Source organism: Gobio gobio, assembly GCF_949357685.1.
Source record: "Gobio gobio genome assembly, chromosome: 15".
NCBI lineage: Eukaryota > Metazoa > Chordata > Actinopteri > Cypriniformes > Gobionidae > Gobio > Gobio gobio.
Genome location: NC_137108.1, coordinates 47,121,811 through 47,139,792, shown reverse-complemented (window position 1 = coordinate 47,139,792; position 17,982 = coordinate 47,121,811). Strand labels below are relative to the sequence as shown.

Sequence of the window (17,982 nt, the reverse complement as noted above, 5' to 3'; positions counted from 1 at the left end):
TAGTGTCACGCTCTGTCTGTAAATGGCTTTTTCTCTGTATCTCATATTCACACATACGCAACGCAGGTTGTCAGTCTCCGTCTGAGTGTTTAATCCTCTTCCTGGGGTTTGGCAGCACGACGCCAGCTCTGTTTTTGTTATTTACAGCCACGAGACGCTGAACATTGCAATGTTTTCTGATATGTAAACGCTCTCTGGGCGAGACTGAAGGTCATTTCAGATGGATGCTCTCAGTGCAGAGATGAAGGATCTAATCAAAGTGAGTCCTTTATCACCTTGTCAGAAGAATGAAAGTCACAATCTTCCCGTCATGTCATGGCTCCGGGACCAATGCCATCTGATGTTGCTCCTGCACACAGAAAACAAGTCGGAAAAAGTGTATAGTCTGAGTTAATGTATGTATGTATGTATGTATGTATGTATGTATGTATGTATGTATGTATGTATGTATGTATGTATGTATGTATGTATGTATGTATGTATGTATGTATGTATGTATGTATGTATGTATGTATGTATGTATGTATGTATGTATGTATGTATGTATGTATATGTATATCAAAGCTGAATTGTCATCATAACTCCAGTCTTCATTGTCACATAATCCTTCAGAATTCATTCTGACATGATGATTTATTATATTATATATTATATTATATTATATTATATTATATTTTTCTCTCTATTTTAAATAAAGTAATGCTTTTATTAAGCAAGGTTGTGTTCAATTGATAAAAAGTGATAGAAAAGATTGATATTATTGTTAGAAAAGATTTCTATTTTGAATGAATGCTATTGTTTTTAACTTTTTATTCATCAATGAATCATGAAAAAAGTTTCACAGGTTCCAAAAAAATATTAAGCAGCAAAACTGTTTCCAACATTGACAATAAATCCTCATATTAGAATGATTTCTGAAGGATCATGTGATACTGAAGACTGGAGTAATGATGCTGAAAATGGATTTATTATTGTATTTATTATTATTTATTTTATTATTTTTATTAATATAAAAATTATTAACTTTCAGATAATATTTTCTCTTATTTTATCCATTATTTTTTGTTATTAAATTGTCTTTATTAATTAATATTTATTAGGGTATTATATTTAGATCTTTTATATTTTTTATAACTTATAATATAAATGTTATTTTCTCTCTTATTTTCTCCTATTTTTGTTGTGATCTCAACATAACAAAAAGTTATAACAAATTTAAAAAATAATAGTTATTTTATATAATAATATATAATATAACTGGAAAAAGTAATAATAACCTCAAACGTACTAATATATTCAGTATTAACTATCGTCCTAAAGTTGTAGTAGTCTACTTTTTTCTATATTTCTAGGTTTAATCCATTTTATTTCAGTTTTAGTAATTTTAGTACTTCAACCTATTTTTATTTCAGCTAGTTGCGAAGGCAACATATCCAATTTTATTTTCAAGTTTAAGTTTTTAATCTGATTTTTATATTTGATTTACACTTTATTTTTATTACTGAAAATAATTTGTAATAGTTTTAGTTTTGGTTAACAATAACTACACTGATATTCAGAGGGGTTCAGCAGTCTGAGACCTCTATTGAAAATGCTTCTATTTTGAATTCTTTCATAATTGAATACCTATTATTTTATGTATTTTAAAGGGGTCATGAACTGGCTTTTGTTTTTGTTTTTTATACGATTGTCTGAGGTCAACTTATGACATTTGCATGGTTTTTACATTCAGAAACATCATAATGAATAAGTAATAGGCTATTTTCTGCCTTGGTTTTGAGGCTCTCTGAAGAAACGCTCGGTTTTGCACTGAAGACTTGGAAGTAAACGCCCACAGCTAGGATTGTATATGATTTGCATATTTAATGAGCTTCAGCTCCCCGAAAGCGTCTGGAGAATCGTTCACAGGACTAGCAAAATATCTTTATCAAACAAACACTATGATTCATCTCTCATCCACCCGCGATTGATTGGAATGTTATTTTTTTATTACTTGGCCGCCCGATCTGTGAATGTAACCGCGACCCCTACACACACACGTGCGCACAAGAAAGGAATGTTATTTCACTATTTAAGACAGCCCGTCGGCAGGCCGGTGATGCGTTTAGCCCGTCTGAAAAACACATAGCCCAGGGACGTTGGGCTTTGCGAGCCCTGGCCCATAATGTTTCAAGTCCGAGTCTGATCACGAATGAACAAATAACACCTTCTCCAGCCTGTGACCGCGTGCTAAGGTGTGTAATCAATAGATATCAAACGATCTGTAACAATGCAATACTAACACATATAAAAAATCATGTTTTACTCACATAAGTGTGTTGCACCATTCCTGTCAGATCCAATATAGAAGGCACAGCATTGTGTTTTAATCTCAATCTGTCTGCAAATTCAGTCTCAACCTCTATCTTGTTTACAATCGATTCCTCGGTGAAATGAAGCGAACAAACGCAATATCTTACGCAGGTGAGCTGGAACCGGGATGTTTATTGCTCGGTAGTGCGACCCGTTTATCTCGGCGAGTCGGTGGGCGGCTTGAGGCGGTGCTTCTGTATTCTATGACATCAGTGGTCGACATATTCAGAGATCTCTCGTTTTCTGGGCCTGGTGTCTATAAAAGCTTTTCTTTGACTAACAAGGCCGTTTTCAGCTCCGAAATTTACAGGATATTCTTATATCACGATTAACTTTTATATACCAAAGGATCAAAGGAAAGTTGATTTATCAATTCATCACCCCTTTAATACATATTTTTATTTTATCAAAATAACAGTTTAAGTGCATCTCTTCAGCTTTAATGCCAGCAGTAACTGAGCAACGAACAAAACCTGATGATCATTTTTTCCAGGATCCAAAAGCATCTTGGCCTTTAATAGAAGCAAGAACATCTGTCACATGATCATTGACACTCTTTTATTTACATTATTCTTTTTTTTTTTTATTTACATTAGATTACTCACAGAAATAATGCACTGAATAATTGTGTAGAAATCCCCAATAAATCAGTTTATTTCAAGGTTTAATTAGAATTATATAATGATCTGCTGAATAGAGTCTGAGACTCTTTCTTGATTTTTCTCTCTCTGTCTAAATCAGGATTAATCCTTTTCACATTCATGTGTAAATAAGTTGGAGCATTATGGCGTTTTTCACATCACAAACGTCCCTATTAGACTCTCTCTACATAAGTGCATTCATTTGCGTCAGTCTGGCGGCGACGAAGCCATCCAAAGCAAAGTGTCAAAGCGAAGAATGGCAACTTCTAATTGCACTCAGACATTTTAAACCACCTGATACGGACCCTGAGGATAAGTGGCATTTTTATTTGTCTCCTGCCAGGCTCGTCTGCTATCTGGATTCATAGCATGATGCTCGGCCGGCGTTTCTGCTGACCTCCTCTAAAGCGCCGACATGACAGCCAGTTAAATGTCATGGGCGTTGTGCACCTCTTCAAATGAATTCTGACTTCAGTGAAAGTTCACGCCATTCAAATCATCCTTAGTGGCTTTCATAAAAAGTTTTAATAGTGCTTTTGACAAAACGGTTTAAACTCCAGGGTTATAAGTGAAACTTTGCCATCAAAAAATGTTACTTGAAGTAAATATTAACAGAAATAAAATAAAATAAAAACTTAAAGGGGATGTATGTAAGAATTTTCATGTATTAATCGCTTTCAATGTGTGAACAGCTACGAAACTTAAAAAACGAGGCCTTCCCTGATTTCCTTGGTTGTCTATGAAGTGTAGAGTGATTTATATGTGAAAATCAAAAGAATGTGATGTTTACGCGGCTCTCGTTCTCTCCTCACACATGAAACAAATGCTTATACAATGGTCAGGATGATGCCAAAAGAGCCATTCTGTGCTGTAATGTCAATGTGTCGTGCAACCAAAAGGGATTGATTCAAACTATAGTCTCACATGACCAGATCTATATAGTCTATACACACTTTAAACTATCATAACAGTGTCATTTTAACTCCTTCCCCGCCAGCGTTTTTTTTACAAGTTGCCAGTCACCGGCAGCATTTTTGATCATTTTCACAAAAGTTTCATGACCCCTAAAATATTTTGTTGCATGAATCATGAACAGAATATTTTGTTCCTTCTGAACATGCAGTAACGTTATATCAAAAGAAAGAACAGACACTCTGCTTTTAAACAAACAAACACTTTTTTTTTTAATGCGCTCCTTTTTTATCAACACTTGAATGTGGGTAAGTTTCATTAAAAAAGCAACATTTTGATCAAAAAGCTGAGAAAATCGCTGTAGTTTCACAGTCCTATAGCTCGTCCTGGGTCGACATTTCATTCAGTAACATTAGGCACTGCAGTTTTGATTTATATGCTGTTTGGTGATCGTGCTATATTTTTCATATGCATCTGCTTACATAAACTATCGCTTGTTTCTGCTTCTTCTTCACCTGTGTTTTGATCAGGAGATTCGGTACTCTTTCAGAATATGTGTAATAGCGCCCCCTACAGTATAACAGTGAAAACACGGAAAGACGTACGCTTCCGTCAATCAGTGGCGGAAAAAGAGGTAATTACCTCATCTGTCGACGTGATGCCAGTGAATCGCTGAGCTGGTGCAAACACGTCCTCATCACTATAATCAGATGCTTTATTAACTGCTGTTTTCTTACCGCTGTAATTTTCTTTTGTATTTTTCTTTTGTTATTGAGAGAGTAAAGCGCTCAACACATACAGTATTTAAGTTACATTAAGGTGACCAGATTTCTGAAATGGAAACCGGGGCCATTTACTATTTGAGGGGTCAAAATATCACTAAAATCTCATTTGTTATTATATTTAATTAAAAAACAGGGACAATACATTTTTTAATGTTTTTGTTGTTGTTGTTGTTGTGTGCTTCCTATATTATTATTAACATGAATAATTATTATGATTTTTTTTTATTATTAGGATTTTTGGTCTAGATTTAATACAATTCAACGCACCCGCAAAAAAACAAACAAACAATGAAAACAAATAATAGTAACCATTGTAAATAACAAGCAGTTGAAAACAATATTATAACATGACTTAACAAAAACACATTACAAAAAAAATGTGTGTGTATATATATATATATATATATATATGATAAATAAAACTATAAAATATTGTAACATTTTATAATTGTATTTAATATTTACATTAAATACAAGTTTTTTACTATATAAATTACTTTTTTAAAATTACATTTAAGGCTTATTTTAAGCAGAATGTATGTGTATTCTGCATATATATATATATATATATATATATATATATATATACAGGGAGTGCAGAATTATTAGGCACGTTGATTTTCTGATCATATTTTTTTTCCAGGCACATTTGACCAATTCCAAACCACAGTAATCCTAATAACTACTATTGATTTAGTATTTAATAATGTATAAGTGATATATAATTGTTCATGAAGGCTGGAAATGAAAAACACCTTATATTCAGGTGTGCAGAATTATTAGGCATGTTTTCTTTAACAGATAAATTGAGCCAAAAAAGAGATTTAACTCAGACTGAAAAGTCAAAAAGTATTAAATGCCCATGAGAAGGATGCAATACTAATGCAATACTAGACATTGCAGTTAAGGCATGACCATTGGACAGTGAAATGCTCGTTGGGTCAGCAGGATCTGACAAAAACAGGTGGCGGAGAAAAGACACCTGTTAACTGCAAAAGAATTAAGAATTAAGGTGAAGAATTAAGGGTGAAACCATCAGGAACCCTTTAGTCTCCAGCGCCACCATTTTCCAGAGCTGCAACCTATCTGGAGTCTCCAGAAGTGCAAGGTGTCAGGATCTCAGAGACTTCAGTTAAGTAAAGAATCCTAAAAAATGACCCCCACTAGATAAGAATCACAAGCTGAAGTGTTGTAAAATACATGAAGAAGGTTTTTTTATAGGCTTTATAGGTTTTATAGGTTGAGAATGACTCTTGAAGGACCAGCACCACATCCTCTAGTACCACTGTTTGAAGAATTCATCTTCCAGAATCTGGCAGTACGTTTTGGGAGTTCATTTTAGTCCATCCTGAAGTCTGTTTTGCAGATATGGACTAAAAATGAACTCCCAAAACGTACTGCCAGATTCTGGAAGATGAATTCTTCAAACAGTGGTACTAGAGGATGTGGTGCTGGTCCTTCAAGAGTCACTCTCAACCTATCTGTCCATAAAGCCTATAAAAAAACCTTCTTCATGTATTTTACAACACTTCAGCTTGCGATTCTTATTTAGTGGGGGTAATTTTTTAGGATTCTTTACCTAACTGAAGTCTCTGAGATCCTGACACCTTGCACTTCTGAAGACTCCAGGTAGGTTGCAGCTTTGAAAAATGGTGGCGCTGGAGACTAAAGGGTTCCTGATGGTTTCACCCTTAATTCTTCACCTTAATTCTTAATTCTTTTGCAGTTAACAGGTGTCTTTTCTTCACCACCTGTTTTTGTCAGATCCTGCTGACCCAACGAGCATTTCACTGTCCAATGGTCATGCCTTAACTGCAATGTCTAGTATTGCATTAGTATTGCATCCTTCTCATGGGCATTTAATACTTTTTGACTTTTCAGTCTGAGTTAAATCTCTTTTTTGGCTCAATTTATCTGTAAAAGAAAACATGCCTAATAATTCTGCACACCTGAATATAAGGTGATTTTCATTTCCAGCCTTCATGAACAATTATATATCACCTATACATTATTAAATACTAAATCAATAGTTATTAGGATTACTGTGGTTTGGAATTGGTCAAATGTGCCTGGAAAAAAAATATGATCAGAAAATCAACGTGCCTAATAATTCTGCACTCCCTGTATATATATATATATATATATATATTTGTTGCAAGTGTACATTTTTTTTTTTTCAAATATATTTATAGTTCAGATGTGTGGTAATCACTGCTTTGTGACTGCGGAACTTTTGGGGACAAAACAATCCCACGCCCTGTAAGGCTCTGTAATAAAGCACATACAAACAGTATTACTTTAACATACTAACATGAATAGTTAGTATGTTACTATTTCCAACTTCTTTTTACCCCTAAGCGAAGGTTGAACAAGAGTATATCGGGGGATTGAAACACGTTCAGTCTCTTGTATGTTACGTGTGCACGAGTGCTGTGATGACGCGTCATCAGCATCGTAAATCCTGCAAAGTTTTATATATTTACATTTTTTTTATGTACATTCTTAGCACTATACTTTGTATATTATATTACCGTTGCATCAAATCACCAACAACAACAAAAACTAATGTTGTGAGAGTGACTCTTGACTGCCATTATCAATCAATTTTTTTCCCCTTTTTAAAAGTTGTGAAAACACTACTTTTTTCTTTTGGTATTTGAGCAAATGGGAACAAAAAATATATATATTTAATGACGTTTACCCAACTATGATGAATTCCGCTTCTAAGAAACCCGGAAATGTGAAAATTGTCAATTCAATTGCTAATAACAAGGGTTTCTATATATATATATATATATATATATATATATATATATATATACTATTTAAAAAACAAACAATAAATCCAACAAAATTATAAAAAAAAAAATAAAAAAAATCGAAAGAACGATATACTAGTGTATCTCAATGATGTTAAAATAACACTAGTTTACTCCACTTATATCAATGGCCTAGAAAAGCTGTTTTGTTCTACATAAGCATCTTGCAAACAAGGCCGTTTCTGCCCTTTGACCTCAGGGAGGCCCTGAGAGAGACCATGTCCAGTGACGAGCTGCATGAGAGGAACCAGTGGACTCTGTTCGGCAACGAGGCTGAGAAACTGGAGATCGGGGTGATCAGAAACCAGCATGTCATCCGTGAGCGTGTGGATCGATTTGCGCTGCGGCGGGAGGTGAGTGATCGACACACCAAACACTCACATGCTGAGAGAAGAGCGTTACAAATACAACAATCAGAGCGCTCTGCACTTCTCAAGACACCTGCATTCTTTCATTTTTTTCATTTTAAAGGAATAATTTCTCCCGAAGGGGAATTTCTGGCTTCATTTACACACCCGCATGCTGTTTCAAACTCCTACAAAAGAACCTGGTCACTTTTTTCAGTATATTGAGAGCACAGTAAATGGGGACAAAACAAAAAAACAGCATAAAAGCATTATAAATTAGTCCATACGACCTGTGTTTTATATTTTAAAGCTTTTTATGATACCTTTGTACGAGAAACAGACTGAAAATACCACAGGGTTATTATAGTTAACTTTATTTTATGGTTTAACATTTTTCAAAATAAAATAGATGTTGACTGAAATAAATTAAATATAAAAAAAAACTTTTTAATTTGAATTTTTAGCAAGTTGCCAAGGCAAAATTTCTTATTTCAATTGAGTTTAACTTGATGTACTAAAATAATTATAACTTAAATAAAAGTTAATAAAATCTATAGACATGCTTTAAAATAAAGCTACTAAAATATTACAAAAACACAACAAAAATATTAAAACTTTAACTAAAATTACAACTAATTCAAATTATTAATAGTATCTTACTTATGATTTGACACGTCATCAGAGTGAGTAAATTTCATTTTCACACGCAGGCCGAGAGAAAATCTTCAGTGCACATGAAGTTTGTCGAGGATTTGAGCATGAAGGCTCCTGACTTCCCCGTCCCGCTGCGGCCGCACACGGTGTGGGCCGGCATGGATGTCAAACTCTCCTGTACGGTTCAGGGCTGTCCGATTCCCAGCATCACATGGTGAGAGTCTCAACATAAACTAAAAAGAGCCTACATCTCCAAAGAGAGACGTCCATCATAGCAGAGTGTGTGAATCTGTCGACAGGTATAAAGATGATATTCCTCTCCGAGGGTCCCTGCCGTGGAACTACAACCTGATGCAGACGTTCGGCCTCAATGTTTTAGAGATCAGAAGGTGAACTTAATGCATCAATGTTATTTTAGTATCATTAATATACTATTCTAGTTTTTATGGTGAAACTTTATAATAAGGTCTCATTTGTTAACATTAACTAATGCTTTAACTAACAAGGATCAATATGTTTTTACTGCATTTATTGTTATTAAAAATGTTCACGTTTATGTTAGTTCACTTGTAGCTAATGTTTACAGATACAACTTGTGATCTTAAAAATGTATTTGCTGAGATTAACATTAACTAAGATTAATAAACGATGAAGAAGTATAAGTAATGTTATCAAATTAAACCTTATTGTAAAGATTTTATTTTTATATATTTTTTTTAATTTTCAGTTTAATTTTTTTTTTTAGTTGAAACAGGGTTCCTTGAAATACTTGAAAGTTTGTGAATCGGAAGAAAAAAACTTTCCAGGACCTGGAAAGTTTTTGAAAATAACCATACTTGGATATACAGGTCCTTGAAAGTGCTTGAATTTTTCTGGAGAAAATACTATATTGTTCCCTCTGGTCCGCTAATGTGTTATTTTGTCAACACTTCGTGGCCTATGCACACTAGCTTGCTTGATTTACGTAATTTTGCTCATTTACGCGTTACGTTAAGTGTGTCCCACGTGAGGTACTTTGTGTTGTATGTTGCCATGACGTTCACACGCACATGAAACTACTACGATGATACTTCAACATTTTCAGTGCTTACACCAAACCTAATGACTGTATATTGTGTTCAATAAACATAAAACATTTATTATAATCTGTTGCCCAAATATTTTATTTAATGTAATGTTGAATTGCTTTTCTTGTTAAGATAATGTAAACCCATGAGGTAAGAAAAACTTAAAAGCATATTTATATATTTTAAAACTTCTGGCTACATGAGCCTAAGCTCTTTTCAATAAAATCCATGCGAAAGTTAATATCAGATCATTTTAGAATACATTATTGGATGTACCTAATATTCTTCAGTTTTATGTAAATCAGAAATACCACAAATATAATATCAGATCTCTGTCACATGGCCAAAAATAAATGCAAAAAAAAAATGTTTTCATAGTTGTGTTTGACACATGAAAACTGTAACAATGTATCTTACAAGGTAACACGATGTAACCTGCTCTCACTTGTAATGTGTCCCCACATTAAGCCCTTGAATTTGATAGTATTGGACCTGGAAAGTCCTTGAAAGGTCCTTGAATTTGAAGTTAACCAAGGTGGGGGAGCCCTGATGAAAGTTTTAGTAATTTTGTCATTTTTGTTAGTTTTTAGTGCTGTCAAATCGATTAATCGTGATTAATCACATCTAACATAAAAGTTTGTGTATATATATTTACTCTCAGAAAAAAAGGTACAGTGGAGGTACAATTTTGTTCCTCAAGGAACAACAGTCCCTTTAAAGGTACACAATTGGTCCTTAGGGTACAATTATGCCATTGTTTTCCTCTTAGAGCAGGGGAAGGCAAGTTTGGTCCTCGAGAGTCGCTGTCCTGCAGAGTTTGGATCTAACCCTGAAAGATATCTATAGAAGTTCTTATTGAGAATTAACAGAGGTTTAGATGTTGATGTTTGATCACCATTATGGTGATCAGTGTTTCCTTTAGTTGGGCAGTTTGACTCTTGGCTTTTATGTGGGTTTACAGATATCAAGAATCAGCATATGAATCTCAACAATGGTGACAAACTTAATGCAATGCATGCTGGGAGCCATGAGTTTTATACTGTGGTGGCTTAGGGTTGGAGCTAAACTCTGCAGGACATCAGCTCTCTAGGACTGAACTTGTCTACCCCTGACTTAGAGGTACAAACATGTATCCTTAAGGGAACCACCCCAGTGACGGCCACTTGTATCTCAAAAGGTACAATTTTGTACTCTTTTTTTAAATATATATATATATATATATATATATATATATATATACACCAGTGATGCGCGGGTTGATCCAAAATGAGCGGGTGCCCGCGGCCACCCGCGGTTACCCGCGGTTACGAGTCATCCAAAAATATTTTTAATGATAATCGGGTCACGGTCGGTCGGATCGTCAATAAATCCTTATTTACCTTTTGAATGTTGAGCGTTATTAACTTTTGAATAAATGCTGACGCGGGACAAAATGCCCGATTTCCCAAAACGTTGAACTGAGCAATGCCATTGTACCATTTTAATAGGCTACTTTTAAACGCATTTAAAGTCAGTTTTATGTATTTTCTGAGAGGGGACGGGATTTTTGTTGGGAAAGTCGGGGGAGAGACGCACACTTCGATTAGACTGGATAAACACATGCAGCATCTTAATTGTTAAGAAAATTAAACGAAATAAATGAATAAATCAAGCCTGTATTACATAACACTAGGCTATATCATACAGCATTCAGAAAAATAACAGTTTGCGCTCCTAAGGGCTTTCACACTTTTCCAAATGTTTTCCAAATGTGGGCTGATGAATTCTTCAAGCCGGGTCGAAACATAAACATCGCGTTCATCAATAATATGCATCTGGAGCTGAAATGGAAAATGATGGGCCGCCTCAAGAACTTCCTGCTCTCGCTGCTGCACCTCTGAGCGCACCACGCCAGGGCCTGAAACATTTTCTCAATGGCCCAATGAGCTACGATGAGCATTTACTACTTTTAAAAAATGCGGGTCGGGTACAATATTTTCTTCTTTTTTTTTGCGGTCCGAGTTGCGGGCGGGTTAGTTGAAAACGTCGGTCGGGTGCGGGTTGTTTATACATTGACCCGCGCATCACTGATATACACACACACACACACACACACACACACACACACACACACACACACATATATCGATTATACATATGCAAACTTTTATGTTAGATGTGATTAATCGTGATTAATCAATTTGAAACACTGGTAACATTACTTTTTTCGGATTTTATAACTTTTGCTATGTTGAAATCACAACAAAATTAAGATAAAACAAGAAAGAAAATAACAGTTATTTTATCTGATAAAGATCTTTATATTAATATAAGATATAAATATATTACTCAAATAAATTTGTATTAAAAATACGAGAAAATAACAATTCTATTGGCTGAAATATACACATCTTTATATTTTTATAAAATATAAATAAATAAATACATACATATTTATTTTCACACAAGATTTCTCATACTTTGTTTCAAATAATAACAATGTTTTTAATGGCTTTATAAAACATTTTGTTTCTTCCTTGACACACAAAGTAAATGTGTTTCTAAGTGTGAATGTTCTATAGAATTAAAATGCTCAATAAACCACTGGTTGTTTTGTAATTCAACAGTAAAAGTTGTCCTCCGTCTCATTTAGTTTTCTTTCTTGTCAGATGTTCTGCTGAAGACGCCGGAGAATACAAGGTCATAGCAAAAAGTTCCCTGGGAGAGGTGACGTCCTGCGCCAGACTGCTCGTGAACTGTGAGTCGATCTTCATCAGGTTATTTAGGTGTTGCTTGACTTGTTCAAGGTTTACAAAGCTATAATTTAATTGATTAGTGCTAAAAACCAACACAAACAATTTCCCCCAAAATAATCGAATCTATTACCATGGCTATCAGTCAATACATCTTTATTGGTGCAGTCATTGGTGTTATATTTGTCTTATTCTCTAAGAACTGTTGAGATCATTAGTGAAAAGTTTGTCTTTTTTATCCTTTATTCTTCCATTTGCAGCCCATGAAGGAGCAGAAGCAAAACTGAAGCGCTCATGGACTCCCCGTAAGTGCCTATGCTCTTCATAATGCAAGATATTGGTGGCCTTTTGGAGTATTTTAACTAGTAATGCTATCAGGTTGGACACTTTGAAGAAAGTCACACTGGTGTAAAACCACCAACATATGAACAGAACGTGATGATTGATTTACAGGAATTCTTCAAAAACGTTCTTCCTCTGATGCAGTTGATTGACAGATATAAATCTATTTTTTGTATGAACTACAGATTTGTTTTTGTCTGGCTATCACCAGACCAAGCTCAATTTAAGATTGAACATTGGTCTGGGGAGTCTGCTATGTATTTTCTACTGCACAAGAGGCGTGATCAACGAGCATAAATTAAATGACCTTCAACCAATCAGACCACAAGAGGCGTGATCAACGGGCAACGATCCATCGCTTCTCTATCCGTCATCGTGTTAAACCCGCCAATAGCGCGCCAGGTGGATAAGCCAGTCTGTGATTGGTTCCCGCAAATGTGTAACAGAAGCAGTATAAATGAATGTACAGGTTTCCAGGTTTTTTGTCCAGAAAGCTTGTATAATTGCATTTTTATAATATTTTTTATTCTTTTTTTATTTTATTTACCTTTAAAGGCCCACTGAAGTGTCTTGAAACACGCAGCATTATTCAATGTGTTGAAGTAATTTCCCCTGAAACGGCTCCAGCTGTTAGCAGCTCCTCCCCTTTTTTGAAACAGCCAATAGCGTTTCGTTAATACCACACAGTTTGACTAGAGCCTTTATGTTTGGTAAAGCCAGAGTTTCCTCCGAATCTAACCGTTTATCATCATAATCTCCTCCACATCGCTTTGAACATTTACATTTTTACATTTATGCATTTAGCAGACGCTTTTATCCAAAGCGACTTACAACTTGGGGGTACAATAAGCGATTGGTCGTGAAGAGTCGAGTGAGCGCAACAAGTGCCTGAAATACTTGGTCCGTGTACATTTCTCAGTGTTGCACAGGCTAGAGTAGGGAGGAAAAGAGGAAAGGAAAGTTTTTTTAATTTTTTTTAATTATTTTTTTTATTAGGAGGTTAAGTGCTCACGGAAGAGATTAGTTTTTAGTTGACTTTTGAATGTTGTCAATGAATCCGCATTTCGGATGGCGGTGGGCAGATCATTCCACCAGCTGGGAACGTTGAATGCAAATGTTCTGGAGAGGGATTTTTTGCCTCTCTGTGAAGGTACCACAAGCCTTCGCTCCTTGGTTGAACGAAGGCTTCTGGTGGGGGTGTGGCGACGTAGAATCGAGTCAAAGTATGCAGGAGCTGAGCGCGTGGTGGCTCTGTAGGCAAGCGTCAGCGACTTAAACTTGATGCGAGCAGCCAGTGGTAGCCAGTGCAGAGTGATGAAGAGTGGTGTGACGTGGGTCCTTTTGGGCTCGTTGAAGACCAGACGTGCCGCTGCATTCTGGATCATTCGAAGTGTTTGGATCGCACAAGAGGGGAGTCCAGCCAGAAGCGCATTGCAGTAGTCAAGTCTAGAAATAACCAGGGCCTGGACAAGAAGCTGTGTTGCGTGTTCTGTTAGGAACGGTCTGATCTTCCTGATGTTGTAGAGCGCAAACCTGCAAGAGCGAGCTCTCTTAGCAATGTGATCTCTGAAGGACAACTGGTCATCAAATGTAACTCCAAGATTTCTGACTGATTTTGAAGGGGAGATCAGGGATGCACCTAGCTGGATGGTGAAGTCATGTTGCATAGTGGGACTGGCGGGAAAGATGAGGAACTCAGTCTTTGCCAGGTTGAGCTGTAGGTGATTTTTACTCATCCATGCAGAGATGTCAGCCAGACAGCTGGAGATTCGTGCAGCTACTGTGGGGTCGTCTGGTTGGAATGAAAGGTAGAGCTGAGTGTCATCAGCATAGCAGTGATATGAGAAGCCATTTTTGTTTTGTTTTTTTGTATTTGAAATACAGCACTCTGTGAAGAATTTAAATGGGTCCGATATGTTTTATTGTCTGCGCCGGCTCTTGCATATGATCCACTCTGTGCTCTCGTGTCTCTAGTCAACGGCTCTGGTCTAGACTATGTGTGTGTGCTGCAGCGGTGCGCGTGAAACAGCGGTACATGTCTGAATCGTTTCCTATCACATGTATAGTGCGCTATGTGCCTTTCACCATGTACACTCTAAAAAAAAAGGTTCTATATGGCACCAAAAATGGTTCTTGGCTCGTAATCATAGGGGAACCTTTTTTATAGCACCAATTTTGGTGCTTCAGTGGTTCTTCAGTGGTTCTTCAGCGGTTCTTCAGCGGTGCTTCAGGGGTTCTTCACCGGTTCTTTGACTAAGGTGCTATATAGCACCTCTGAAGAACCGCTGAAGCACCACTGAAGCACCAAAATTGGTGCTATATAGCACTAAAAAAGGTTTTCCTATGATTACGAGCCAAGAACCATTTTTGGTGCCATATAGAACCTTTCTTTTTTTAGAGTGTAGAAAATAGTAAATGTGTGAACAGCTGACCGATTTCAGCCGCTGCTTCAGCGTCTATTTATAGTGTAGGGGGCGGGCGCTTCAGATTCTAGAGAGCATTTGATTGGACAGAAGATTTGATGAGAAGGTGAAGCCTACGATGATATTATCAAAATCTGTGATCTATTTTAAAGGAAGTGAGAGACTGTAAGTTTTGAATGCTTATATCTCCTAAATGTGAATTTTGTCATTGTTTTGGAACACACCAGCTTATTCATAACCTTAAGGCTAAGATAGTCATACTAAAAACAAAAAAAACTTCCATTTTGATTTCAGGAGGCCTTTAAATTACTAGATTTCATCCACAAATAATATAATTTATGCACATTCTTTCCACTTAAATTCAAAGTAACTCCAATACATGCATAACCCAGCTCAAATCAGCTCAAAATGTCTCACTTTGTTTGGTGTCTCTGCTGACCTCTTGTGGGAGGCAAAATAAATAATGTAACATGATATTTCATGACTCTTGCCACTAGATGGCCTTACAAATGAGCTGTTCCACTGGGTCCTAAAGTAAATTTTTTCAGATACACAGATAATGTAAATATTATACAATTATTATTTGGTAAAGTTTTAGTGTGTGTGTGTGTGTGTGTGTGTGTGTGTGTGTGTGTGTGTGTGTGTGTGTGTGTGTGTGTGTGTGTGTGTGTGTGTGTGTGTGTGTGTGTGTGTGTGTGTGTGTGTGTGTGTGTGTGTGTGTGTGTGTGTGTGTGTGTGTGTGTGTGTGTGTGTGTGTGTGTGTGTGTGTGTGTGTGTGTGTGTGTGTGTGTTTGTGTTTGTGGTTCAAGTGCGATAAAAGTCCTAAGAACTTGGACCACTCCAATGAACAGTCAATTTTTAAAAATAAAGCTTTTTTTAGAGTTTCGGGTCAAAATGACCCGAGGGAAGAAGGTTTTGTGTATTCATGTACACTGCTGTTAACTAAATTGATCAAAAGTGACAGTAAAGACCTTTATAATTATATTTTTCAAATAAATGATGTTCTTTTGAACTTTCTATTTATCAAAGAATCCTGAAAAAATGAATCACAAATCCACAAAATCATTAATCCACAAAAATATGAAGTAGCAAAAGCGGTTTTCAACATTGATAATAATCATATAGGTTTCTTAAGCAGCAAATTCTGAAGGATCAGGTGACACTGAAGACTGTTGAGGAGTGAAGAGCAGTGATGCTGAAAATTCAGCTTTGATCACAGGAATAAATTACATTTTGAAATATATTCAAACAGAAAACAGTTCTTTTAAATTGTAATAATATTACACTTTTTTAATGTATTTTTGATCATGTAAACACAGCCTTGGTGAGAAAATCAAGAGATGCATGCTTGAGAATCTTACATAGTGACATTGAACCTAGCATTGTGGCAGCGAGTTTTGCATGTAGACACACTTTGTTGTGGACTATTGCAGGGCGGCACACATTTAGAGCAAAGGCGACTCGATTACTCCACCCAATGTAGCGACAGCATTTTCAAACAAATCTGAATTCCTATTACAGCCCCTCTGCTGATATGAGAGAACATCACAATTCATTTGCGAGCGTCTAGAATTGTGTTGTCGAATTACAGCGGCACGCATCACTTCCAATTCCATCTCGCCTCAATTCCCTTTTCCGTCACTGAAAACGATAGCTAAACAAATAGCGTGTCTTCTCTAATGTTGTCACATCGGCCCTCTGTGACGCTGGGCTGTGGCATTTGTCTCATTACACTAATATTTGTCCTCGTCCTTGGGATGGATTTCGGTGCTATTTGCCAGGAATGGAAACTCGAAGGAAAATTAAACAATTTTTCCATTACACTTCTGTGGTTTCTCCCGCTCGTACCACATATACCTTAATTGAGTCCCTTCTTGCATTCATTTTCACTGCCTGCCAAAGGCAAGAAAAACATGAACAAAAGCTACTTACAGTGCCTGTCACTTCACAAATGTGATTAATAGTGAGTGGATTGAAACATTAACGACTTGGTTTCTGTAGAAACTACTCCAGGAAGACTTTTTTTCCTTCTACAAGTACAGGTAGAAGTGAGCAGTGTGAACAAAATCTAATTTCACTGTTTAAGTAGTTTATTAGAGAAATGGGATGGTGCTTTTTACTGGAAATTCAAGGACAACTAGAATGCACTAACACTAGGGGTATGCGATATTGACAAAAAAAGATATATCAATATTTTCTGGGATTTTATCGATAACGATAATTAGACAATATTTTGCTTGTGTTATTATTGTGCTAGTATCCTGGTAGGTTTATGAATGCTGTGGTCAGCTGACAAGTTTTTGATATTCTCCATACTCTGTGTGGTGGTCATTTCACAGCAGTGACAGAAATCATCTTAATCAAGTTTAAATTGATTTTTACCTTTTACGGGCATTTTTATTACCTTTTATAAATGTATTTTATTTTTTTAAATAAACCTAATTATATGCATGCATCATCGTTTGTGTCAATTTCATATATTTAATAAAATGTAATTATAATACTAAGACACAAAAGGGCTTTTACCAATCAAATTAAATAAGGCATTTAATAACATCTGGAGTGGCATTTAGATAATGTACACTGTTTAATGCAGCTCAGAGGTGACAAATGAATAACCTGCAGTTATGCAAATAATGTTTTGATGTTTAAAATATGAAACTTTGAATATTGATAGGGTGAATTCAGGGTGATTGGGACACATTTTGCCATTGAGATGACTTGGATAAGTGTATTTTGCAACATGAAAACACACTTTAAATTGCCAGTAGGTGGCAGCAAGTCACTGTAAATGAATGAGTCATTGAGATTCAACCGATTCATTCAAACGTATGATTCATTCAGGAACGAAGCATTAATCTATTTTAGGGTGCGTCTCAATCAAGTCCCTAGTTCAGTAGCTAGTCAG

The 17,982-nt window shown here is 35.9% G+C and overlaps 1 protein-coding gene across 1 annotated transcript in view; it reads left to right on the top strand.

Moving 5' to 3' along the window:
* Positions 1-17,982, top strand: part of myom3 (myomesin 3) — a 98,781-nt gene that overhangs the window by 22,163 nt on the left and 58,636 nt on the right. Inside the window, exons 4-8 of the mRNA XM_079836054.1 lie at positions 7,709-7,862; positions 8,567-8,724; positions 8,810-8,899; positions 12,226-12,314; positions 12,570-12,614. Coding sequence (XP_079692180.1) covers positions 7,709-7,862; positions 8,567-8,724; positions 8,810-8,899; positions 12,226-12,314; positions 12,570-12,614 — 536 coding nt within the window. The remainder of the gene's footprint in view (positions 1-7,708; positions 7,863-8,566; positions 8,725-8,809; positions 8,900-12,225; positions 12,315-12,569; positions 12,615-17,982) is intronic.